Genomic DNA, 27,003 nt, shown 5'->3' on the forward strand with positions numbered 1-27,003 from the left:
TTGTTGTTGTTGTTGTTATTTTATTCCTGTAAACCTGAAACTATTTATTGTGCCATTAGAGAGTTTGCATATGTGTTTTATGTTTTGTATTATATTTTTATGGCCCATGGAGCCTAGTTTTATTCAGAGGCCTACAATTAACAACAATACGCAATTTGGTGCAAATGTTGTTTATATGGCCAAAAAGTAAGATGAAATTCAGATAGTTTGTAAATCAATAAGGTATTTATTACAGACTGCTTACAATAAAATGCGTTTTTAGTTGCCACTCTCCCAATAATGTCATAATGAGATTAAATTTAAATCCTTGGTTTTATGATCAAAGTTCTGTATTCTGTTCTGTAATCATGGTAGGTAATATATATAATATATATATAATTCAAACTGACACAATAACAGTTGAGTCTGTATTTGACAGCTTGATATAGATTCTTTGACAAAAAAAAATCTGTTGCTTCGGTCGAGTAGATGTCGCTCTTTAAATATTATTTTCCAATATAAAAGTTGTTATGACATAGGCTAATGAAAATTAAACAATGAAAAAGAAGTAAAAATGAATGTGATTTTTTTAATTATTATTCTAATAGGCGTTTATGCGTACTTTAATTACTTTTATACTTTATTTTACTTAAAAATATGAAAATATATGTTGAGTTGAACGATCTGTATTTCATGTCTATTTAACAAGGCTGATCAGCGCGCTCATGTAGGCTGTCCAAACGGGTCAAAGTACAGTTTTTTGGCTCCGTATGGGTCTGTCTATGGTATGGGTGGGGTATGAATTATTACTCATCCGGTTCATGCTGGGTTTCGGATCTAATAAGCAGACATGTCGATAATAAGCGATTTCAAATGTTACGAGCGCGTTCATGTTTCTAAACACGTCCCTGAAAAACCAGGTGAGATTCTCTCTGTAATGTCGCTGTTTTCTGTTAAAGTAGCACCTTCTGTATCTACGATTTCGTTGTTACTGTATATTCAGATAGACCAAACTTGGGTTTATTGTACTTGAATGCTAAAGTGCACGCCAAACTAAGTAATGTTTCTGCATTACTTCATCTTTAACCATGTGTCACAAAATTAGTTCTGACTTTGTTTCATTTCAGCTCTCTCCAACTGGACATAGCACACAGACACAAATGAGACATCATGGACCAAGATTCAGAGCGTAAGTACAGTTACCACAGTAAAAGAGTAGAAAGTCATAAAATAGTCTGTGATACACTAAAGTAAAGTGGCCCAAATAAGCATTTGCTAGCTTAAAATTGATGTAATTTTAAATCACACGTACACTTTTCTGCAAAACATTTCATGAAAATATATTAAATTAGTCCTGAGCAAAAGCTCTATTATTATTGTTATTTTTATTATTATTATTTTTTATTTTTTTTTGCTGATGTGGCATAACAGTAGAGCTATTGATGGTTTATTTTCTATTCTGGTGGGTAAAAACCATTGGGCCGGTGTCCAGCACTTTATCAAACTTCCACGGGGCCACACAATGACATTAAATTATTATAGTTATTGTTGATGTTATTATGTCAGGATACGCTGACAATTTTGTTGATAAAAGTGTGGTACCAGGCGGTGTTTTCCATCCACCCGTTAAGATTTAGAACACAAATTTGGTCCAGTTTTTGCATTTCTCTGAACAAGAACAGCAAACAGACCGGATAAAAGCATAAATCCATTGTCTGACAGCAGGTGGCGTTTATGGAAAAGCAGAAATAGAGCTGTTTTCACAGTAATCTCTGTAAACAAATGAGGCTTACTTGCACATTTCAACCTTAGATTTTTATTTATTTGTTTATTTATTAAATGTTATAATTTAATTATAAGTTTTTCATCAACTCACAAACCCCATGAAATTCCTTTGCGAACCCCTGCTTGGGAAACCCTGCTTTATTAGACAGTGGAGAGCTTTCAAATCAAATCAGGCTGGGAACAACTAATTAAAAATACTTGCAATGGAACTGATGTTTAAGTGTAACATAAATGTCAAAATGACTCTTTAATGCTTAAAACTCTGCGGTACATTTTGAATGTCAAATATGTTTTGCTTTGACATCCTTCCTTGTGAGCAATTATCATTTTATCATCTCTCCAACAGGTGCTCAGTTTGTGGATGCCCACTGGGCAACACTTGTCCAGAGAGTGAATATGGTAATGCCGATAGTGGAAGAGCTGCAGTCAGTTAAAATGATGAAGTGGGAGTCATACTGTAAGATCAGAGCTGCAAACACTAACCAGGAGAAAATGAGAGAGCTTTATGAAGTGCTGCATTCTGGTGGAGACAAGGTTAAATCTTCCTTTTATTCTAGACTGGAAAAGCACGAGTCATGTCTGTTTAGATCCTTGGGTAAGAGCACACTCATTCTGGTCTATATATCTTATGCATGTGGACTTTGTATTGTTAATACCTGTCGTGTACCTTACAGGTAACATTGCACAAATTGCAGAAGCTCTCATAGAATGCTTAAGTAAGTATATCATTTTAACTATTCATCTTGTTTACTTAATTTTAAGTTTCATTTGACAAATTTTTAGTTTGCACACATATTTCTATAAATAAAAAAATTTGCAATAATGTGGAAGCATAATTCACACAAAGATTAAAATCCCATAATTTACTTATGCTCATGCCATTCTGATTTTGTATATCACTATTATAAATATATAGGCCCTATCTATATTAAGATTTAGGCCCTACATCTTTCGGAGGCATTTTAGAGTTTCTTTGTGAGTGAATGTTGACTTATATTTTGGTCTGTACCTCACATAAAGCTATTGTATAACTTCAAAAGACTTGGAATTTGATGCAAATTCTCCAGACCACTTTATGATGCATTTTCCGTCAGTTCCCAATAAGTCACTTTTATTATGGAAAAGAGATGCAAAGGCAAGATGAGGATTAGTAAATCATGACACAATTTTCATTTTTAGATAAATTTTTCCTTTAAAGTGAAGTTGAAGATGTTTTAGTAGCTACAATTTATGCTATGAAACAGTGTTACATGCTGATATTTCCGTTTCCCAATAATGAGCTTAATAAATAAATTATACACAAACAAATATAAGAAGTGGATCCAGAGGGAATATGAATATGTGACTGAGTATAACTCTCTGCCTGGTGAATATGTGCCTCTGTCCGAGCGCTACACACAACCTCTGATCATCATGAGACACAGAGAAAAGAGAGAGCGAGAAGAAGAGATGTTCTCTGTGGGAGAGAGTTTCCAGCAGCTCCTCATCTCCAGGAATAATGCGGACAAAGACAGCTCCATCCTGGATGCGCTTTTCTGTGTCGATGATAAGGGAATCAGTCCTTGTTCTGTCATTCTCCAAGGAAACTCTGGGAATGGCAAATCCTTCACCACTCAAAAGATCATGCTGGATTGGGCTTCTGGAAACCTTCACAGAGAGGAATTTGATTGTCTGTTTCACTTGAAATGCAAAGAACTGAACCACATATCTGGAGAGCAAAGCTTAGCAGAGCTTTTGAGTCACAACTCCAATTTAACACCAGACCAGATCTCACAGATCCTGCAGAAGTCACCGGAGAAAGTTCTCATTCTCATTGATGGATTCGATGAGCTCAGGTTTTCTTACAGTGACACCTGGAATAAGCCCAAACTCAGCCATGTTTCTGAGAAAGCTCCACCTGAGGCTTCTCTGAACGCCCTGTTGAGGGGCCACATCTTGTCTGAGTCCTTCCTGCTGGTCACCACCAGATCTACGGCTACAACAACCCTGGGCGGTCTGCTCAAGCACCCTCAGCGTTTCACCGAGATTATCGGCTTCTCCGAGAAGCAGGTGGAGGAGTACTTCCAGAGGTTCTTTCAGGATGAAGAACTCTTCAGAAAAGCTTTTGAGTGTGTGAAGGCGAATGAAACCCTCATCACAGCCTGCTCCATCCCTGTCATCTGCTGGATCACCTGCACGGTTATGCGAGAGAGGTTCACTGATGGTGCAGATGTGACAAGCGGACTGGAAACCACCACCTCCATCTACGTTGACTTTGTGTCCACTCTACTGAAGCATCACTGCCAAGGTTTGAGTCAGCCCGTCCCGATACTGCTAAAGAGTCTGGGTCAGCTGGCAGAGAGAGGCATGCTGGAAAGACAAGTGCTGTTTGAAGAGAAAAGCATGCATGAAATGGTTTCAAACCCTGCTGGCAGTCCGTTCCTGTGCAAGTTCCTCTTTAAGAGAAGGATCCGCCAGGAGACGATGTTCAGTTTCATGCATCTCAGCTTTCAGGAGTTCTTCACCGCTTTGTACTTCATCTCACTGGCTGAAAGAGATTTTCTGGATAAACTAACAGAGCTGTTCCACTCTCAAACGCAAAGCTATCTTGCTCTATATTTGGATGAGAAGTATCCATTGAAGTATGGATGCCCTGAACCTCATTCCCTGCCTGTGATTCAGTTTCTCTGCGGTCTCTCCCATAAAGAAGTGAGCAGCTCACTCGAAGAGACGCTCAATCTGTCTGTCCCTTCCTTTGTGCAGACACAGTTGGAAGAATGGATCCTCCATGTTAGCGCAAGTAGAGTTTACAATTTCTTGCCCTTTATTCTCCACTGTCTCTATGAGCTCCACGAGAAGGAGTTTGTGCAGAAAGCTATGGAAGCTTGGCAAAAGTTAGACATGTCCTGGAATCCACTGAGCAGGACGGACTGCTGGGCGTTGTTGTACTGTCTGGACTGCTGTCCTCACTTCAGAAACCTGAAGCTCAACTTTGCAGCTGAGGAGCTGAAGATGCTTCAGCCTGTGCTGTGCAGGACCCCAGAACTAGAGTAAGTCTGCAAATCTAGTGATGCACAAATACACAACTGTTATTTTTACTTAATAATCTCTAATATGTTGTTTGACATTATAAACCAGTGAGGATAGGTTTGAACATGTTGAATGAGAAACAAAAGAATTCAATATCTGATGCCATATGGAAATAACAGCGTCAACTCGTCCAGACTGCAAACTTTCAGTTAGTCTGACTTATTTTGAACCAAATCAACTGATAATACATCAGACTAACTGAAATAAACCTGGCTTATGTGGGAAACCTGTTTTATAAACAGGGCCCTGATTGTTTAAAAAAAAAAAAAAAAAAAAAAAAAAAAACAATGTTTAAAAGTTGCTAGATCAATGAGTTAAGTGATTTTTAAGTTGTGGTTTTTTTTCAGGTTGACAGTTCAAAACTTTTCAGACACAGATGTCACTGATCTGCTCTCAGCTCTTGGAGAAGGAAAGCGGCTTCGAGAACTGAGGTAAAGATCTGTGACCTTTCTGTTTAGCACAGAGCTGCTGATAAATGTCATGATATAACTATTAAGCATATAAATCTTTTTTTACAGACTGAACAGCCGCTGTCTGTCAGATGAAAGTGTCCAGGAGGTTCTCAATGCTCTGCACAAACAGAAGAACGTGGGTGGACTTCAGATTTCAGTGAAGAGCATCTCAGCGGACACTGCCCACGTCATCACAGACTTCCTGCAGACCAAAGCGAAATGGGAGGAGATCAGGTATCTCAAGAACATTTTATTACATTTGCATACTTTAGGATCAATTTTTATTCAGCTAAGACCCAAACTCTATGCTTGTAATTTTAGATTGTAATGACTGTTTGTTATATGCTCTGCTTGACAGTTTAAGGACTGATGATGCAGAAAGTCTCTGCTCTTCTCTGCGGCTCTTCAGCTTTGAAGGAAAGCTTGTGTAAGGATTTTTTACCACACAACAGGACTGGTGTTTGTTTTATCATTCGTATTATTTTGAATGAATCTCTAATGAATACAGTTGCTTGTTAAGTTTTACTATGTATTGTTGTGCACCTCTTTGTAAGACTCCTGCATTCATCAAGTACTCTTGATTATGATTCAGATATATGAGGAAATGTGTTTTTTGTTGACAGGTTGAATGTGGTGAAATGGTGTTCAGGCCTACACAATGAACCATCACTGTCAGAAATCATTCTCAAATTTCCACATTCAAAAGCATCCAGTATTAATGTGAAGAGCTTCTTGCAGTCCTTCCACAGTGTAAACTGTATAACAGAGGAGTATGTTTTCAAAACCACCTTCACCTTCCTGTCATGATCTTTATGGATAGAGATTACTCTCTCTCTTACTCTTTCTCTCTATGTCTGTAGAAGTGCAGATTTTGACAGGCAGGTCAGTGCTCTGCTGTCTCAGCTGTCATCTGTGTCTGGTTTAAGTACGATAAATCTTTCCGTTCCCATCCTGACAGAGACTTGGGCTTCCAGAATCCTCTTCCTCATAGAGTCTTGTCCTAGACTAGCTGTGATCAGGTAAGAGTCATTATCTCTCTCTTTGTCAGTTTGGTTTTTGTTTATTAGTGCACTTTATAAATGGGTCATTATACAGTAAGTGTTGCAATCTTTGTCCAAGAAATTCTATGTATCATAAGTAAACATAAAATAAAGAATGGCAATAGAATAAGCAATTGCCCCCTGTCATGCTTTTCACAAATTTAACAAATTAAATTTAAAAAAAAAATTCATGTTGTTACTGTAAGGTCTGAAATACATGGAGGAATAAAAGTGAAATGCATTTTTTTAAACATGTCAGCCGTATCTCATTGTAACAATCTCTGTTTTGTAGTTTTGATGCTGGTTCAAGGGGCTCTGATGGTGCTGAGTGGCTGCCTGGTCTTTTAATGGAGGAGGGAATCAAGTTATTGAAGAAATCCACAAAACGTCCCGAGTGCAATGTGAACATTAGAGGGTTTGTAATATAAATTATCATTGCATTTATGTTTATTTGTAGACATATGTCATGTTAGTCTTAAACAATCTCCTAGTGGTGTGGACAACTGTAGAGGAGTGCTTGATTTTTTCTCTATGAAAATATGCATATTCTCTGATGATCTTTCATATTTACATTTCTGTGCTGTGATTTCACACATGTAAAGCATCAACAGCTTTTGTGTCTTGACCAAATATGACCGATTTCTTTCAAATAATCTTTTAATGAATTCTATTATCCATGTCTTTTAAAATAAGTGTGTTTATGCTGTATTGCAAGTGTGCTGCTGTTCTGTGTCTGTGTGAAGGATCAGATGCAGTAAATCCTCTGACTGCTGCACACGTCACACCAAGCAAATCGAGGAGCTCAGCTGCAACCAGAGAGTGACCATTGAGTTCTGTGGAGAAAAGTGTACAGAAGAAATAAAGTGAGTTCTGATCAGCTGAGGATAATTAAGGGGCTTATACAATATGGCCTTTATTGTTATTGTTATATACTGTAAAGAATCTCTTAAGTGTAGCATTGTCATTTTCACTCAACTTTCCTGTTTGATCCCCAGGTCTAAACTTGAACTGCCTGATGTTACCTGAAGCTGCTGAAGAGTCTTTTGGTGCAGCTACAAAGATGGCATGCAGTAACTGGAGGATGTATGAAGAGGAGAAAAATTAACTTTAGTTGTTTTTAACTTATTTACTATTAGTTACTCATCCCTGTAGACTTTTATTTAGATTTTTTTTGTCATTTTTTTTCACATTTTATTTAAATATATGTCTCACTCTGGTATAGCCCTAGAACAATTTGATTCCAGATCTATTTATTATTAAGGAGAAAAAAAGTAATAGTGTTTATTATTGGTTTTAAACAAAGAAACTTTGTCATGATGACTTTCACCACCTTTAATTGTGCTTCTGTGTTTTGGTTCTTTAAGTTTTTTAACAAATGTGTTAAAATTATCTGTGTTAAAGGACTCATAATATCCATATATATTTATTGCTCTCCTCCTGCTGGTATTAAAATAATTATTCATCCAAAAATCTAATTATGCTGAAAATGTAATCATCTCAGGCTATCCAAGATGTAGAAAAGTTTGTTTGTTCTTTGGAACAGATTTAGAGAAATTGAGGATTACAGTTTTTCAGAATCTAAATTATTCTTTTAATTGAGCAGTGAACAAATAAAATGTATTTCAACACAGAAAAACATAATTAATAGGAAAATATGTATTGTTCATGTCTTTTCAGTCTTGTTCTGATTCATTATAACACAGGCTTAGAAAACACATCAGATCAAAATTTGAACAGTTTTAATATATGATTAAACATCGCTGTATTTTAAGTTGGTAAAGAAACTTGACGAGATGTTTGTCACACACACTTCTCTTTCTGACATCCGTTTGATATGCCACTGTCAAACCTGCCTGATCACGGAAGCAGCCGTTTGTCGTCTACTTCGACATGAGCCATTCTTGCTTTCTTCCCGGTGAAAATAAGGTAGCGTTGCAAAAAATATGAAAACTAAAACATATTCTGCGGAGGAAAAACTAACACAGTGTGTGTGTGCGTGTGTGTTTATTCTTGCAGAAAATTAACGGAAATGGGCTCTCTCTTCAGTATGTGAAACTAAGCATTTTTTTTCATGACAATTTCGTCACGACTACGTAATATTATTTAGTTTATCGATATTTATTCTGTAAAATCAAAGTGCTTTTAAGTTCAATCTTGTGTCAGATCTTTCTCTGATCCTTAGCTCTATAAAAAAAACTTGCATTGCTGTAATGAATAAGTGCTTATTCCGTTAAGGCCAATTTGTATCCCTTATCAGGCAGTTTCAGATCTCGCGCTGGGCCAAATGTCAGCGCTGAAGCTCAGAGTGGAAGTCAAATTATAGCTCCTGTACTCACTAACAATACAATAACAGGAGGTGTCCACTTCCTACATAATGCACACGGTAAGTATTTCTGTTTCTGTATATCTATCAAATCCTATGCTAAAATATGTAACAAATATGTACTAATAAAGTTATATTAATGCTATATATATTCTTAATCTAGCTCTTAACAATCTATAAGTTATAAGTAATTGATATTTAGAGTAATTTTCTAATTTTCTGTAGGTTTCACTTTTGATCGCCCACACTCTGAAACAACACAAACATCAGGTAACAGATTAGTCTGAAATGTGTTGAATGTTTTTCCTTCTACCTATTAATTTAAAAACAATTAATAAGCAACAATGTATCAAGCAACAACATCAGAATTTGTTCTAAAACGAACTAAACCTCTGAATATTGGTTGTTTTATTTCTGAAGCAACAAGATCATTGATTTTCAAACATAAGACCCGGATCTGCAGTGAGTATCGGTATGTGACTGAGTATAACTCTCTGCCTGGTGAACGAGTGCTTCTGTCTGAGCGCTACACACAACCTCTGATCCTTCAGAGACACAGAGATCAAAAAGAGAGAGAAGAAGAGCTCCGCTCCAGTGGAGAGGACTTCCAGCAGGTCCTCAGCTCCAGGAGCAGTGATAAATCTGTCCATCTGAACTCTCTGTTCAACCCAGATAACCATGGGATCAGTCCTAGTGCTGTCATACTGCAGGGAAACTCAGGGAATGGGAAGACCTTAACTGTACAGAAGATCCTGATGGACTGGGCATCTGATAAACTCTACAAAGAGCGGTTTGATATTGTGTTTCACTTAAAGTGTAAAGAAATAAACCGTATTCCTGGCAGAAAGAGTTTGGTTGAGATCTTGAGCTACAGCTGCAGTTTAACACCAGATCAGATCTCACAGATACTGCAGCAGTCAGCAGAGAAGATGCTTTTCATCATTGATGGGTTTGATGAGTTGAAACTCACACAGGAGATTTATTACATGTCACCTCACACTGATGTGATTCAGAAAGCTCCAGCTGAGGTCACACTTTGTGCCCTGTTGAGGGGTCACATCTTGCCAGAGTCCTTCCTGCTGGTCACCACCAGATCTACAGCTGTAGACACACTGAGCGAGCTGCTCAAAGGACCTCAGAGTTTCACTGAGATAATGGGATTCTCTGAGAAGGGAGTGGAGGAGTACTTCCAGAAGTTCTTCCAGGATGAGCAACTTTTCAGAAGGGCTTATACATTTGTGAAGACAAATGAAAACCTCTTCACCTCCTGCTCCATCCCTGTGATCTGCTGGATCATCTGCACAACTATCAAGGAACGTTTTAGAGTTGGTGCAGATGTGACAAGCGGACTGGAAACCACCACCTCCATCTACGTTGACTTTGTGTCCACTCTACTGAAGCATCACTGTCAGGGTTTGAGTCAGTCTGTGCCGTCCCTGCTGAGGAGTCTGGGTCAGCTGGCAGAGAGAGGCATGCTGGAACAACAAGTGCTGTTGGATGAGAATACTGTTTATGAAACAGTTTCAGACCCTGTTGCCAATCCATTTCTTTGCAAGTTTCTTTTTAAAAGAAGAATCCGCCAGGAGACCATGTTCAGTTTCATGCATCTCAGCTTTCAGGAATTCTTCACCGCTCTCTACTGTGTCATGGATGAAGAAGAGTCCCAGAGAAAACTTTCACAGCTAATTAGATGGGGTTCTTCAAATTTTGCTGCTGTGGTTCAATTTGCATTTGGTCTCTTGAATAAGGATGTGAGACACACACTTAGAAAGACACTTGGTCTGTTAGTTCACCCAAACACACAGGCCCTTCTTGAAGAATGGATTTTGAAAGAGATCCAAGACAAAAATTATTATTGTGGAACACTTTATATTCTTCACTGCCTCTATGAACTTCATGAAGAGGACTTTGTGATAAAAGTTATGGAATCCTGGAAGAGTATTAGTGGATACGCTGACTTCTTGAGAAGAACAGACTGCTGGGCCCTTCTGTACTGCTGTCAGTGCTGCCAGAGCATTGAACAACTGGACCTCCTTGGCTGCAGCGGATTAACATCTGAAAAGTTGATGATGATTCTGCCTGTGTTCCCCAAGTTTAAGAAAATATTGTAAGTGCTTTGAAATATCTTCCAACACTGAAGATATTTTTAATTTTCATACCGTTTGTAGTCCTCTCTTATTCTTGATACCACCACTGGTTTATTTTTATCTGTTCAATCTATTTTCAAGTATTCCTAATTTAAAACTGTCTTACAACTGTCAAACTAATCACAAAATATTAAGATGAAACTTTTTTGACATTATTAAACTTTTTTTTAAACATAAGTCATTCTGAAATCTGTATAAATGACAAATACATATTTCATACATTTCTTAATGTCATATTTTCATTGTTTGTTGAAAAGTTTAACTTGATCATTTAGTCTGTATTATTTATTATGTAGTAATATTCTGGATTTGATTTTGAAGGTTGCCTCTTGAAGATCCACCAGTCTCTGATTTTGTTGCGCTGATGTGTGCTCTGACAAGAAGACAGACACTGAACTCACAGGAGTAAGGTTTTTTAATACCACCCACTCGGTATACACAGTCACAATACATATACAGTACATTTTATGTGTTTTATGAACGTGTTATCATCCTTCAGCATGCTTTTGTTTCATTCATAGGCATTTTATCTGTGCTTTGCAGGGTTGGGGTCATATCAAGAGATGGGAAATGTATTGTCTGCAGAGATGAACAGTCAATTTGCAAAGAGCTATCGAGGTGAAATTTTTTTTATTCTGTTCATCAAATGGCCTCTTTCTATAATAACTGGAAAAAAATATGACGCATATTTTTGGATAACTAATCATATAAACACCTCCAGTAATCTTTTTTTTATTATCTTTTTGAATAGAATCTTCATAAATCCTCCATGGCATCATGATCCTGCAGGATCTTTGCACTCACTCAGTCTCACCTTGCCATGCTCAGAGCTTACCAACATCAGCGGGATCAAACTTTTTCAGATATTTCACCACAATTATTCAGATGCATTAATGCTTATTCCCTGTTCTTTCTCTAAACTGAAAAAGATGGAAATAAGTGTAGACTGCCTGACCGAGAGATGGTGTGTTTGGACCCTTCAGATAATCCAGAACTGCCCCAGTCTAACAGAAATCAAGTAAGAAAAAGATATGACATCACCTTCTGTCCTGTGTCTGTATAAATGATGAACTAATGTGTAGGTCATTTTTTTTAATGGATGGTCCACCCAAAAATTGTGTCATCATTTACTCAACCTCATGTCTTGCCAAACCAGTTGACTTTACTCTGTGGAACACAGAGGATATTTAACATATCTCAGAAGATATGTTCTTGCTTAAAGATCCATTTAATTTGTTATGGAATTGTTCAAATTAATGTGTGAGAAGCAAAGTATTAAGTGTATCGGTCCCTAACATCGAGATCATTTTATCTTTAACTAGGGTAGATGCTTACATTTTACTGGAGGGGGGGATCAAGATCTTGCAGAGGTCACACACAAGACCAGCCTGTGTTATGAGGGTTGAAGGGTTTGTACTGGTGTATCATACTTTTTGCATCAGTAGATTTACTTGTATATGTTTTCTACGCAATTGAGGAGCAATCTCTTAGTTCATTACCTGTGAATAGCTACTTTTATTTTGGTCCTTTTCTTCCACAATTGTTATCACAGTGAATATTTTCTATTAAAAGCAGATGTCAGGTTTTGTTATTGACTCTGCAGTGATGATATGCTTTGTGCTTTCTCGTTATGAAGGTTGGTTTGCCATAAACAGTCTCAAAAATGTACAGATTATAATTCACTGAGCTGCAACGAGAAGGTGATGATTCACTTGAGTTCTATGGGCTTTTCTATGGAAAATTTGCGGAAGTAAGTAAAAACTAAGGTTAACAAATAAATGCCTAGATAACTATGAGAACTGTAAAATGATAGCCAGAAACACAAAAGATTTCCATGTGAACGTTATATTGTAAGAGTGTATGATGACATATATTTATACTGGTTTTATCTCGTCTCTCTCCATTTTTAAGGCCCTTGTTTTTTAACTAAAGGTACGTGATAATTAGGAGAACGCTACAAAAGCAGCACCTTCACTTAGAGCTGTGGATGGAGATGACGACATAACTCAACTGTATATAAACTGCAGTTAGGTGTTGTATTGTAATAGTTGTCAATTTATTTATAACTCTTTTCATGATACATATTGGTTCAAATCAGCTTTAGTTTCATAATGACGTGAATTTTTTGGTAGTTTAGAGATAGGTGATTATATAGTTAACATTTGATGATACAAACATTCAAGAAGTTAAGATTTGCTAAATTATATATATTGTGACTATGTGAGTGTACTGTTTGTATGCCGAATTATTTTTTCATATACTTTAAGTTGGGGTTATTCTTTTGCGATGCAGAGGATTCATCTGACAGTTGATGATGGAGATGAAAAGCCTTGTGAGAAACCAGGCTTCAGTTCTCCTCTGGATATACATTCGAGATATATTGTCAGTAATTAAATAAAAGCATGTTATCACTGGGTTCATTTATCAATTTTGTAAATAAATAAACCATGAAAGCAAAGTCTCTGTAGATGCTTATTTATTTGCATTACTTCAAGGAACAGCTTACCCAAAAAATATCATTTTAATTTGTTGTTCCAAATCGGCATGATTCTTTCTGCTGTGAATCACAAATAATGATCTGGTTTTAAATAAAGTCCTGGGCACTCTTTTGCATATAAATGAAAATAGGGCAGGGGCTATCCAGCTCCAAAATGACAAAAAGTATAAAAGTGTCCATTAGACTTCCATTATTTAAATCTTCTGAAGCCATGACAGTATAGCTCAATCAACAAACCAAAATTAAATTTCATTTAATACCAAAAGGAGCCAGGGCAGATGTCAAAGAGAAAAATTATTGATCAGTTTGTGTGTATCTGATCTTTTCAATTATCAGGTGATCTGCAGGTTCACGGTCCGTGTACAATCAGAATCAGGATATCTTCCGAATCAGGGTATCTTCCGTAATCAGGGTATCTTCCGTCCATTCCATATCCGTTTCAAATTAAAAAACAGAAAACGAAAAACTCAAGAGGATTCAAGTGAGAGAACATGAATTAAATAACGAGAAATGGAAAAATGGCTCGTTTATTCGTTATTCCATCTAGGTTAACAAACGGAAAATGAGTTTTTGACTTGATTTCTCATTTTGTCGTTTTGGGTTTAAAAAACGGCTTATGGCTTCAATATTTCATTCGAACTTGTGGGCGGAGCTGAAACGCTCCTTTCATCTGATTGGTCGGATCGCTCCGCCTTCAACTCGAGCTTACATTGTTTCAGAATAAGAGTCTTATAAGAGTAGTGTCTGAAACCACCGCTCACTGTTAATTAACATAATATTTGAGTCAGATGTTGCTGCGCACATAATTCGTGCTGCTGTGACTTGCAAGTCACGCCTTTAAATTATTTCTAGGTTATAGTATTGTATGAATATTGTCCCACTGTAAATACAGTGCAAATAGTTTTGTCTCCTTGGATAAAAGTGAAGAGGAAATAAAAGACTGAACAGTTCCATGATAATATGTCTGTAACATTTACCACTCTCATCTTTTAAGTCAAAAGGCACTAGGTAGGTGTGTGTGACATTAATAATTAATTGTGGAAATTAATATAGTTAAATTTATGAAATAAATTAGTAATATTCGTTTTATTACATACTAAATTGAATGGTTTTTATTTTAGTCTTCTTTGTTGGCCTTCATTATCTGAGCAATGAAGGTCTTACACTTAATGTCCACTAGAGGGGGAGACAGGATTCCTATTTACGTAAAATGGCAAATAAATACATTAATTTCATGTGTACTACCATGAATATGCCCTATCTGTGTACAAGAATAAACTTCACACTTCAAGCTGTACTTTAAAACTTCCCATTCTGGCTTTTTCAACCTACCTCCAAATGTATTTTAATATATTTTTTATTCACACTGGTTCATGCATTTAATGTTTGTCCATCTAGAACTTTTATTTTTCATGAGCTGTACATTTTAAGATGTACTCAGTGTTGATAAATCACATGCACTGAATGTAAATGGATGGCTAAACTTAGCTAAACTCGTCCAGTGTCCTGCAAAGTTTAGCTACCCCAAATAAACACACCTAAGCTAAGCAAGGTCTTCAGGATCAGTAGCAATGTCCAAGCAAGTGTGTTGGAACTGAACTCTGCAGAACATGGTTCTCCCGGTTCAGGACTGGGTTTTAAATCTATAAATGAATTTGTACAGTTGGGTGTCTGCATGCAGAGGTGTACTTCAGTAAGTTCAATGTAAACTGTAATCTATAAAGACAAATCTTCAGATAAGCATTAAGGCCACTGCCTTGAGGTCTCCATCCATTGGTCAAAACAGACCTCGCACCCCACCACACTCCTGCTAGCTGTCAACATTAATTGCGGCTGGTGCCAAATAAAAATTATTATGTATCCCTTGTGCATTGTTCAAATTCACTACCCTTTCGTTATGTTCGGGATGAAAACATTCACTCAATTAAACTGCTATAAGCATTAGATAAACATTTTTTCCCCTAATTTATTGTTGGTGGATGTTTTTTTTTCACTGACTTCCATTATAATTACATTTTTGATTGCAAAGCCATGAAACATAATCATGCACTCTTGATTGTTTGTGGTTTTCCCTGTTGGGAAGAGGTAAAATTTGTTATTTTTTTTACAGTTGATCACTAGGTGGGACCATCAACCCTTTAGATAGGCCTGTGCAAAAAAAAAGCTTAGTTTCTGACTTGTATATAGAGTTATGTGGAGTATAACAGCAAATTATATTGTGTGGATGTGTGTAGGAGAGAGAGAGACTTTTGCGCACTTACCTTGATGTATTTGAGAAAATCTAAATGTACACCTCAGCTCTCAGAACTACATGGGGTAAACAAAAGTGTATTTATGCACCTGCTGCCTTTTAATGGTGGTGATAAGTATAGACTAAACAAAAACAGTACATGGATTTAAACACTTGCATGCCATCCTTCTGGTCATTTGATGGTGAGAAGAGCAGCAAGCAATACGAGAAAGGGCTTGACTTGAACCAGAGTTTTAGAAATGATTATGCAGCTTGACCCCTCCAGCGAGTTGCTGCTTATTTGAAGTTGGTATTGCATTTTGGTCCATAATCAATTATGTTCAAAGTAGTTTTTTTTATAAGATTTAAAGGTTTTAAACTGGCTTCACCATCAAGAAAAGACAAGTATTTCACACATAGGCCCTCCGTTCTTTTCACCATCAAAAGTCAGCAGGTGCATAAACACACTTCTTTTTTTTATTGTTTAGTCCATGTAGTTCTGAGAGCATGAGGTGCATATTTGGATTTTTTCAGATACATCCAGGTAAGTAAACAAAGGTCTCTCCCACACACTCTCTCTCTCTCTCTCTCAAACACACACACACATACACACACACACACACACACACACTATAATTTGCTGTTAAACTCCATATAACTCTATATACAGGCCAGAAACTAAGCCTTTTTTTGTACAGGCCTAAAGGGTTAATGGTCCCACCTAGTGATCAACTGTAAAAATAACAAATGTTACCTCTTCCCAACAGGGAAAACCACCAACAATCAAGAGTGCATGATTATATGGTGTCATGGCTTTGCAATCAAAAAATGTCGTTATAATGGAAGTCAATGGGACAAAAACAGCCACCAACAATAAATGAGGGAGAAAAAATTAAAATCTAATGCTGCACAAAACTAACAATACATCAAAGCTAATCTACAGTTATTAATCTTTGACATGCCCAAGACTGTCATAAAAGGTAAAAAAAAATATCCAGTCCACAATTACTTTTTATATTGAAAATATGTCATTTTGTGTGTGTTTTTTCTTCCCAAATCAGTGATATATAATTTATGAACTTGGTAATTAAAGAGTTAAAATCTTTGATTTTTTTTTTTTTACATTTGGTAGTTTGATCAGGACTGAGGGTGATTAATAGATTTATGCAAAAAAAAAAAATCTTTATCTGAGACATTTTTACAGCATTTTAATTTAGTGGGTGTTTTCATCCCAAACATAACAAAAAGGGTAGTGAATTTACCCACAGTATACTGTTGAGTTTTTGAAATATTTCAAGCATTTTCCCAAAATAAGTGTCAAAATAAGATTTGTCACCAATCATTCCATTAGCTGCAACACAGAGGAAGTTGTGGCCAAAATAAGACTCAACTTTACCCCCTAGTGGACGAAAACGTCCCCAACAACGCATATGGGGTATTATGTAACAGCAAGTCATTTGTGCAAGTACATTTGACTTTTTTTTCCAAAACTTAATCATTTTTATTTGGTACCAGCTGCAGTAGTTAATGTTGTTTTATATTATACAGCTATCATTGAGCTAAGGTATACCCCCCTACCACCCCATCTATCATTGAAGAACCTGTGTTACACAGATATGGCATATTCATGGTAGTACACATGAAATTAATGTATTTATCTGTCATTTAAACTTACATAAACAGAAATCCTGTCTCCCCTTCTAGTGGACCTTAAGTGTAAGACCTTCATCGCTCAGATAATGAAAGTCACTAGGATTTTTTGAGAAGGAAAAAGTCTGACCAGTTACAGCAACGAGTCAAACGAGTCTGAAGATCTGAGCTGAATTTGGTGAAACAATAAAATTTTAGTCGTTGTCAAGGCCAACAAAGAAGACTAAAAGAGAAACATCATTCAATTTTGTCTGTAATAAAACTAATAATTCTAATTTATTTAATAAATTTAACTATATTAATTTCCACAATTAATTATTAATGTCACACACACCTACCTAGTGCCATTAGACTTAAAAGATGAGAGTGGTAAATGTTACAGACATATTATCATGGAAATGTTCAGTCTATTATTGATTTTTATTTCCACTTCACTTTTATCCCAGGAGACAGAACTATTTGCACTGTATTTACAGTGGGACAATATTCATACAATACGCGAATTATGTGTCTACATCTGGTTTCAGATATTACTCTTGTAAGACTCTTATTCTGAAAGACTGAGGAGCCCGAGTAGAAGGCGGATCGATCCGACCAATCAGATGAAAGAAGCGTTTCAGCTCCGCCCACAAGTGCGAATGAAATATTGAAGCCATAAGTCGTTTTTCAAGGTCAAGCGTTTTCTTTATTTAAATGCAAACATGTAAACAAATATGTACAAAATTATGTGAAGTTACATATTTACATTATTTTTACAGTTATATTGTGTTACATATAAGTAGTAGTTTTCAGATGTGAATGGGTTGGGGGTATTTTCTTGACGTCATCAAACCAAATTAACAGCAAGCGTAGACTTATGTATCATTCCTGAATCCTGATATGAATCAGTCTTTGAAAGACCTATTATTATAGACAGTTCAGTGACAAATTATTAAACACAGACACTTGAATTTATTCCTGAAAGAATCTGAATCTTGGACGAAGAGATTGAATAAAAGGCTTCTTTATTAACACAGTGACTTACCGACACCTAGTGGCGACATTACTTTCAGAATTATCGTAAAGTAGGCCTATCATTTCATTTTGTCATTACATATTTCTGTGTTAAAAATGTTGTATTAAACATTAATCTCATTTCATTATACAGTTGTAATTGCTATGTAAAGGCATGTCTGATCAGCATTAAACTGTAAACAGGCCTAATAATACATCTAAAATCAACTTCAGTAGCAGCTATCTCTGAAGGCTTAATTAATACTGATTTAATTATTACATGTATTCAAATTTAACATTATCATCATCATTAAGAATTTAACATTAAGGATGAGATAAATACAAACCCGATTCTCAAAAAGTTGGGACGCTGTACAAATTGTGAGTAAAAAAGGAATGGAATCATTTACAAATCTGATAAACTTATATTCTATTCACAGTAGAATATAGATAATATATCAAATGTTGAAAGTATTGGCTCATTTTGGTTTCATGAGAGCTACACATTCCAAAAAAGTTGGGACAGGTAGCAATAAGAGGCCGGAAAAGTTAAATGGACCAATTTGCAACTTATTAGGTCAATTGGCAACATCATTGGGTATGAAAAGAGCCTCTCAGTGTCTCTCAGAAGTCAAGATGGGCAGAGGATCACCAATTCCCCCAATGCTGCGGTGAACAATAGTGGAGCAATATCAGAAAGGAGTTTCCCAGAGAAAAATTGCAAAGAGTTTGAAGTTATCATCATCTACACTGCATAATATCATCCAAAGATTCAGAGAATCTGGAATCATTTCTGTGTGTAAGGGTCAAGGCCAGAAAACCATACTGGATACCCATGATCTTCAGCTCTTAGACGGCGCTGCATGGAGATCACAACATGGGCTCAGGAATACTTCCAGAAAACATTGTCGGTGAACACAATCCACCATGCCATTCACTGTTGCTGACTAAAACTCTATAGGTCAAAAAAGAAGCCATATCTAAACATGATCCAGAAGCGCAGGTGATTTCTCTGGGCCAAGGCTCATTTAAAATGGACTGTAGCAAAGTGGAAAACTGTTCTGTGGTCAGACTAATCAACATTTGAAGTTCTTTTTGGAAAACTGGGACGCCAAGTCATCCAGACTAAAGAGGACAAGGACAACCCAAGTTGTTATCAGCGCTCAGTTCAGAAGCCTGCATCTCTGATGGGATGGGGTTTCATTAGTGTGTGTGGCATGGGCAGGTTACACATCTGGAAAGATGAGCACCATCAATGCAGAAAGATAGATCCACGTTCTAGAACATTATATGCTCCCATCCAGATGTCGTCTCTTTCAGGGAAGACCTTGCATTTTCCAACATGACAATGCCAGACCACATACTGCATCAATTACAACATCATGACTGTGTAGAAGAAGGATCCGGGTCCTGAAATGGCCAGCCTGCAGTCCAGATCTTTAAAGAGGAAGATGTGACAAAGAAGACCTAAGACAGTTGAGCAACTAGAAGCCTGTATTAGACAAGAACGGGACAACATTCCTGTTCCTAAACTTGACCAACTTGTCTCCTCAGTCCCCAGACGTTTGCAGACTGTTATAAAAAGAAGAGGTGATGCCACACAGTGGTAAACATGGCCTTTTCCCAACTTTTTTTGAGATGTGTTGATGCCATGAAATTTAAAATCAACTTATTTTTCCCTTAAATTGATACCTTTTCTCAGTTTAAACATTTGATATGTCATCTATGGTGTATTCTGTTTTTATTCACAATGTCACAATTTTTTTTGGAATCGGGTTTTATATTTAGGCCTAATACGACATTCTGTTTAAATGGTTAATAAAAATGATTTGTGATAGAATATGACACTGATAGAATAATTTCTAGTGAGTGCAGGTTTGGAGTAAATTAATTTCATTTTTTCAGATTTCAAAATTAAAGAAAAAAAGATGTGGATGAAACCCTGATTTTATGCTTCACAAAAACTACAGTTTTCTTTAGGCTATTCATTTATTTTAGGTGAGAATTAAGAATAAAAATATTCTGCTGGCAGAATTTGGAAGAATACAAATCATTAAAGCACAAAGCTCTGCATTTATCTTAAAGTAATTAGTTATTTTCCTACATAGCTGCTAAATATAATTTTTCACTTGCTGCCTTTCCAACCTAAGGAAATAGGCAGCAGAACTCTGCTCACTTGTCGCCAATTCAGACGAGATCTGATAAAGCCATGGATTTACAATAGGCCTACAAAGTGTATAGTTACTTCAACCCTGATACTACAACAATAATTTGATAACTGAAGAACGGCACAGCAGTAGATAAGCTGATCCTAGGTTTAGACATAACACAAGGAATAAATTAATTTGTTTTATTTGTACAGATTGCAATGTAACTGTAAAATAATGTAAATATTTAACTTTGTAGTTCTGTGCATACAGTATTTGTTTACATGTGCACTAGAACTGTTTGTAAGTGTGTATTGCTACTAGAACTTACATTTCAAAGTACATCTGTGCAATAAAGGTGTTCTATTCTATAAATTCAGTATAATAAAAGGATTTAATATATTTAACTGATACAGTAATTGTAAAATACTATAACAAACATTATTACAGTATGTCAACCATTACCTTTTTAATTACATTGTCACCTTTAATTTTTTTTTTTAATTGTGCAAAGCTAAATATATATAACATGCAGTACATGCATCTTCAAGAAACATCTAACGCATCTCTTTCATCTTTGACCCTAGAACTCTAGCACTATATATTCTAATTATATTTTATCAAATTTTTATTTATTTATTCTAACAGCTAGTTTTTCATCCAACACTAGCTTTCTGTATTATTTTTCAATTATTTTTTTTTCTATTGTATTGTATGTGTGTATGTAGATAGATAGATAGATTGATAGATAGAGAGATAGATAGATAGTATTTAATAATTAATGATCTACTTAAAATGCCTCACATACCAAAACAAGTGGTTAGTGTGATTTCAAAGGACATTTAAACCATCTCTGATTGGTTTATTACATTATATTAACCAATATAATCTATTAGAGCGTGTTGTATTGTTATTGGACATACTGTAACTATGCCTGTGATCGTTAAAAAAAAACGTGTTCTTTATCCCCGCGAGGAATACGCGGAAGTAAGCGCAATTCCTTTGAAACTATCCACTGCGCATGCGCAAAGCAAGCAGGACGGCACCGTGGGAAATAGTTAGACCTACTACAACAAATAAAGAACAATTGAGAAAAACGTAAATTTGATCCATTATTTCGCTTTGGTTTCCTTGTTTATTATATTTCCCGTTTCGAGCTGAAAGCAATGAAACAAACGTCAGTTTTTAATATTTGGTTCATACAGAAAAACAGAAAAACTAAATATTGATTCGTTATTTCGTTTTTGGTTTGCCAGATTAAATGGAATAATTGAATGATCGGATGATACACGGACCATACCCTGATTGTGCCAGCATGTTACTGCCTTATCGAGGAATCACAAAGCAAATGACTCTCTTTAATGAGTTGGTGATGGGTAAATCTCGCTAGATTTGTTCAAAAATGCAGATTCATTCATAAACGTTGTTCAGAAACAGCTGTGTGTTTGTTTGGAGATGCAACGCGATCGGCTGTTACTTAGTTTGAATTTGTTTTTAGAAATAGAGCAAATTAAGTGTTCCTGAAATTTGAGTCCATATGTTCAGGGGCGCCTGCAGGATTTCTTCCGAGGGAGCCTTCTCTACACTGTTTGTTATGAAGAATGACGATACTGCAGTCTGCCTTCACGATCTGAGGTGAACCAATAAACATTTACTGCCTTCATTCAATCCCCATACTCCATCTGTTTAATCTTATTTACTATCCTAACTGCATTATTATTATTATTATTTTCAGATTTGCTTTTGTTGTTGATGCTAATACAAAATATCAGGGGGGACTCCCATAAGTCTATTTTTAGGGGGGGGGGGGGGGGGGGGGGGTCAGCTCCGCAGTTCTGCTTAGTTCAGCTATGATCATTTCAGTTTATGTTTATAAATAAATATTATATATATATATATATATATATATATATATATATATATATATATATATATATATATATAAGAGAATTTATATTTAATTTAGAATTACATATGCTCTATATACTTTTGTTTCAGAAGCTGCATCTGAATCGTCATATATTTACAGACTAAAACAGTTTGGTTATCAGCATTCTTCAAAATATCTTCCTCAAACGCAATAGGCAACATTAGGTTGAGTAAATGTAAATAAACAGATTTTATATTTTTGTGAAACTATCGCCAACTATTTATTAAATTGAAATGATAGCCTACTCAAAATATAATATAATAAATAATAATATTACTTTCTTATTAATTTAACTGTTGAATAAAATATTTTCCAAATTTGCACTCATTCGTGCCTGGGGTGATAACTTTATTGGACAAAAGCTATATGTACAGTATAATTGTAAGGGCTATCCTTGCCATCTTCACGCTCTTGCAAACTGGATGCTCTGACTTGCCGTAGAGTCCTTGTAGCCATGAGAGGTGTGTCCATGTAGATAAGTAAATAAATCTGCATCTTAAGTGGCGTGTAGCGTTAACGTCTGTTTGCGTGTGGTGTTATTTTAACGCTTGGTGGCGTCTGGAGTTAACTTATCGCGTAAGGGCCGTTTCATAGTCAACACATCTGTACGCATACGCGTCCCCGAGGCTACGCAATACGCATCGTTATGCTTCGGCCAATATTATGCGTCGGTGCATAGCCAAAAGTGTCGTCCTAGTTTTTGATATGCGATGCGCCGATGCACGCAATACTATGCGTTGTCGGTGGGGGCGACATTGCAAGTATTGTACATTAATTCAAGTAGATTGTGTTTACGGAACAAGAAGGTTTGAATAGGGCTTGGGCGCCAAGTTGCAATCTGGGATGTGGCGGCCATGTTGCCAGCTTCGCGAATGTAAACATACAGCCAGTTGAACGAGAAGAGCAGAGTTGGTAGAAAGAAAAAAAGATGTCAAAATCGCGAAAAGGTTGTGGGATTTATAGGGATACGCTAAATAGGGATGCCAGGGACCGGTATGTGGACAAAATCGGCTCTATTAACGGTTTGGATCCATATGGAATTCCCAACAAATAGTGGAGTACCGACGGAGACTTTTTGCCGCACATTTGCATTACAGATATCTTCGGCTACCTTGTTTGTTTCAGCGCCTACACTTCAGAATAGTTCCGAAGTTACAAGTCAAGTCTCATGTACAGTTCACAAATGGATGGGTTCAGGAGCTGCAAATCATAGAAACGGAACAGCGGCAAAACAGTATACAGTAATCCGGTAAGCTGTGCTCTAATGTTACCTAGTTGCTAGTTTAGTAACCGTTAGTGCTAACAACCATTCACACATGGCCTTTTAACAATGTGTTTCAAAAGTGTAGTTAGTAGCTGTCCACCCTCCCGTTTTTCCGGGATTCTCACGTATTTGAGCTGTTTTCCCGCTGTCTTCCCGTTTTAGTATTTTCCTGTAAAATATCCCGTTAGCCCCTCCAATCAGACCTGTCAAGTCTCTGTGTTGTTGTCCTGTTGCTACTCCTTGTCCTTCCAGCGAAACAGATGTTTTCAAAGCATCGTTTTGATTACTTGAAAGCAACCTTAGCGTGATGTTGGGCTTTTTAAGATAGCGTTGTTGTTGTGAGAGCACGATTTCACGCCAATCTGTAACTAAAGTCACGTGAGACCTAGCTTCACAAATCGCTTAACGTTAGTTAATGCAGCAGTTTTATAGTACAAATTTTTGCTGTCAGCAGAGGGATAGCAACAAAAAGATGAATGTTGAAATTTTTCCGTATTTTGGATGAGTAACTCGAGAAATTTCCCTGATTTTCAATGTTGACTTAAGCTATATAAATTAATATTCAGATGTTATGGTCTGTGTAGTCGTGCCTCCAAGCAGGAAAGCGGTGTAAAGTTAACCCATTCTCATTTTATTTTCCCCATGGCTATTATGTGTTGCGCTATTACACCCCACAATACAGCAACGGTTGAAAATGGTTAAAATAGATTTTTAATTCATCAAATTAAGACACACGGATGAGAGGGAGTATGTCTAAACACTGCGCAGTAGTCCGAGTAGCAGTAAAGGAAACATTCAACGTGGCGGCCATGCCAAGTAATGACGTCACGACGCCCAAGCCCTATACAATGGCAGGCGAAGAGGAAAAATTATGCGAGCTTATACGTATTCATCCACATTTATACGATAGTTCATCGCAATTACATTAAAATAAAATAGCGTTGGAAAATGCATGGAGAGAGATTGCAACCGCGAATGGGAAAACTCTACTAAATCACCGACTCTACTACCCCCGTTGTATGGAAAGCCACTATGTAACGGCCCTAACGGCGCTTATTTAACGTCTGGCGGCGTTATGAAAACGTTTTAAAATTAATACGCCGTTGAAAATCATGCGTATTCTGACCCATTTGGCGTTCCATACAGGAGGGCTTGAATTGCGCCCAGAGGATGTCACGCGTATGAAAGCCATGTGGACCAGAAAACGCGTGCTTTTCAAAATTATAATTTTAAAACGCTGTTTTCATAACGCCGTCAGCATTAAATAAGCGCCGTTACGCTTATTTGAATGATGAATTATGAATTATTTTTTGTACTCATTTTATTAGCCTACAAATTAAAATGATAATAACTTTATTTTTTTATCATTATTATATATATTATTATACAGGTTATGCATAAGAATTTTTTTATCCAAAACAATTTACAACAGAGTTAGTCACAATGCCAGGTTTATTGTACAATAATAAGATTTGCTATTATAAGATTATTCCTTTATTATTATTAAACCTATTCACATAATAATCAACAGTCATGTACTGTTTGAGAACATTCATTACCCCAGGATATTGGTTGTTTAAACTCAGAGGGAGTGTCAGACACATTAAAAAAGTTAACAGCTTAAGTCATTTGTGGATTAATGCGTATTAGAGATGCGAACCGTTTAAAATGATTCAGTTCGATTTGGTGAACTGAATGATTCGTTCGCGAACCGGAATCCAGCTGCTTTGATTTGAACTCTCTCTCACACAGACACAGAAGAGAAAACAATGCTGAATAAAGTCGTCGTTTTTGCTATTTTGGACCAAAATGTATTTTCGATGCTTCAAAAAAATTCCAACGGACCCTCTGATGTCACATGGACTACTTTGATGATGTTTTTTCTTACCTTTCTGAACATGGACAGTATACCGTACACACAGCTTCAATGGAGGGACTGAGAACTCTCGGACTAAATCTATAATATCTTAAACTGTGTCCGAAGATAAAAGGAGGCCTTACATGTTTGGAACAGCATAAGGGTGAGTTATTAATGACATAATTTTCATTTTTGGGCGAACTAACCCTTTGACAGGAGCTTGCTGCATGAATCCGTGAGTACGGTTTACAGATCCGTGGGAACTGATTGTGAAAGTGTGGCACGGATTATGAATTTGTGGGTATGGATTCAAAAACGAGGGTACGGTTTACAAAAACTGAGCGCACGGATTGGAAATTCGTGGGCATGATTTGTTAAACCAAAGGTAACAGTTTTATGAATTCATGAGTACGGTTTTTCATGCAACAATGTTAATAAATGATCAAATGCATATCAGTGGCACTCATAATTTGTTATTTTTACAGAAAAAAAAATGGCTAGTGGAAATTCTGATTGGCTGGTAACTTTAGAAGTTACCAGCCACATTGGCTGGTGATCAAAAAGTTAATTTAGAACCCTGTTGTTCAGCATATTCGCTTGTTAAGTCTGACGTCACGTAGCATGCTTTCCGTGTCCAAACACTCTATCAGTTACCACGAGAAAAACAACAAAAGGTGCTAATATAACCCACAATGTGATAGAATAGCGAAAAAGTTATAATCTTAACCTTTAACTCCATACCGAAGTCCCAGATAGCCAGACAATGAAAATATAAATATAAAAAAAATATAAAAAAATGATTTGTGTTTGGGACACTGTGAGCACGGAGACTGTAGTGTATACCGTAAGTTTGAAAGCGTTTAGCTTAAATTATAATATGAATACAGTGCTCATAAACGGCTGCTGAGGCCGTATTCTCAGTGAAGCGAGTTGAGGCTTGGACCGGAAGCAGCGCTTCTTACGTCATCCCTTTTTTTTTTTTTTATTGACATTTATTGACCTTAACAAAAAAAGGCATTTGAAGTTTCAGATTTACAAACAAACCTGAGCGTACATACAAATATTTACAACACAATATACATATTCACATCAGCAGGCAAGAAAAGTTGAAGCCTAGGTGAAAATAAAACTAAAAGAAAAAAAGAAAAAAATTAAATAAAATGCAAAAAAATTAAATGAACAAATAAATATATAAAGTAGGGGAGTAGGAAATATTCAATTTATAAATCAAAGTCTTCCAATAAGGAGTACAAATACACTGCTTTAGGACTTTTCATCTTTCACGGTCTCCGAATATACTTTAAATTCCTCCTTAAAAACCACTAATTTTGGAGGGATTTTGAAAATTTTACATTTGTGTATATAAAATTTCAGCAAAAGCAACACATTATTAATTAAAGGATACTTTTTTTTTATTATTAATACGTATCAATTAACAACGAATTCCAAGTCTTCTGAAGTTACATAACATTTTGTGTGGCACAAACCAGTTGAGGAGCAATCTCTTAGTTCATTACCTGTCAAAGTACTTACATTTTAGTCTGTTTCTCCAACAAACAATTGTTATTACACTGATTATTTTCTATTAAAAACAGATGTCAGGTTTGTTATTGACTCTGTAGTGATGCTATGCTTTGTG

General features: G+C 36.3%; 2 protein-coding genes across 3 annotated transcripts; both read left to right on the forward strand.

The window, feature by feature from the left end:
- Positions 1-772: 772 nt before the first annotated feature.
- LOC113071252 (NACHT, LRR and PYD domains-containing protein 3-like) lies at positions 773-7,952 on the forward strand. Of its 2 annotated transcripts, XM_026244615.1 has the most exons (13): positions 773-899; positions 1,107-1,168; positions 2,111-2,359; positions 2,439-2,480; positions 3,068-4,793; positions 5,181-5,264; positions 5,352-5,519; positions 5,644-5,712; positions 5,909-6,055; positions 6,146-6,304; positions 6,618-6,740; positions 7,069-7,188; positions 7,321-7,952. In XM_026244615.1, exons 2-13 carry the CDS (start codon positions 1,150-1,152, stop codon positions 7,349-7,351), a joined length of 2,937 nt encoding a protein of 978 aa, XP_026100400.1. In that variant the 5' UTR covers positions 773-899; positions 1,107-1,149; the 3' UTR covers positions 7,352-7,952. The 2 variants fall into 2 exon arrangements, with proteins under 2 accessions (XP_026100400.1, XP_026100401.1); XM_026244616.1 differs by lacking the exons at positions 7,069-7,188; positions 7,321-7,952 and having other exon boundaries at positions 6,244-6,304; positions 6,618-6,739.
- Positions 7,366-13,266, forward strand: LOC113071254 (NACHT, LRR and PYD domains-containing protein 3-like). Its single transcript, XM_026244617.1, has 12 exons — positions 7,366-7,408; positions 8,195-8,251; positions 8,342-8,370; positions 8,583-8,708; positions 8,874-8,918; positions 9,069-10,755; positions 11,117-11,200; positions 11,339-11,413; positions 11,547-11,813; positions 12,118-12,204; positions 12,432-12,545; positions 12,707-13,266. The coding sequence occupies exons 3-12, from the start codon at positions 8,355-8,357 to the stop codon at positions 12,723-12,725; spliced, it is 2,520 nt and encodes an 839-aa protein (XP_026100402.1). The 5' UTR covers positions 7,366-7,408; positions 8,195-8,251; positions 8,342-8,354; the 3' UTR covers positions 12,726-13,266.
- Positions 13,267-27,003: the final 13,737 nt, after the last annotated feature.

Source organism: Carassius auratus, unplaced genomic scaffold (genome assembly GCF_003368295.1).
Source record: "Carassius auratus strain Wakin unplaced genomic scaffold, ASM336829v1 scaf_tig00006692, whole genome shotgun sequence".
NCBI classification, from domain to species: domain Eukaryota; kingdom Metazoa; phylum Chordata; class Actinopteri; order Cypriniformes; family Cyprinidae; genus Carassius; species Carassius auratus.

Coding starts and splice junctions, on each gene's coding strand:
- LOC113071252 (XM_026244615.1), top strand. Junction 2,360..2,438: donor ATGTCTGTTTAGATCCTTGG/GTAAGAGCACAC, acceptor TGTACCTTACAG/GTAACATTGCACAAATTGCA. Junction 6,056..6,145: donor GTAAACTGTATAACAGAGGA/GTATGTTTTCAA, acceptor CTATGTCTGTAG/AAGTGCAGATTTTGACAGGC.
- LOC113071254 (XM_026244617.1), top strand. Junction 11,814..12,117: donor CCCAGTCTAACAGAAATCAA/GTAAGAAAAAGA, acceptor ATCTTTAACTAG/GGTAGATGCTTACATTTTAC. Junction 12,205..12,431: donor TGTGTTATGAGGGTTGAAGG/GTTTGTACTGGT, acceptor CTCGTTATGAAG/GTTGGTTTGCCATAAACAGT.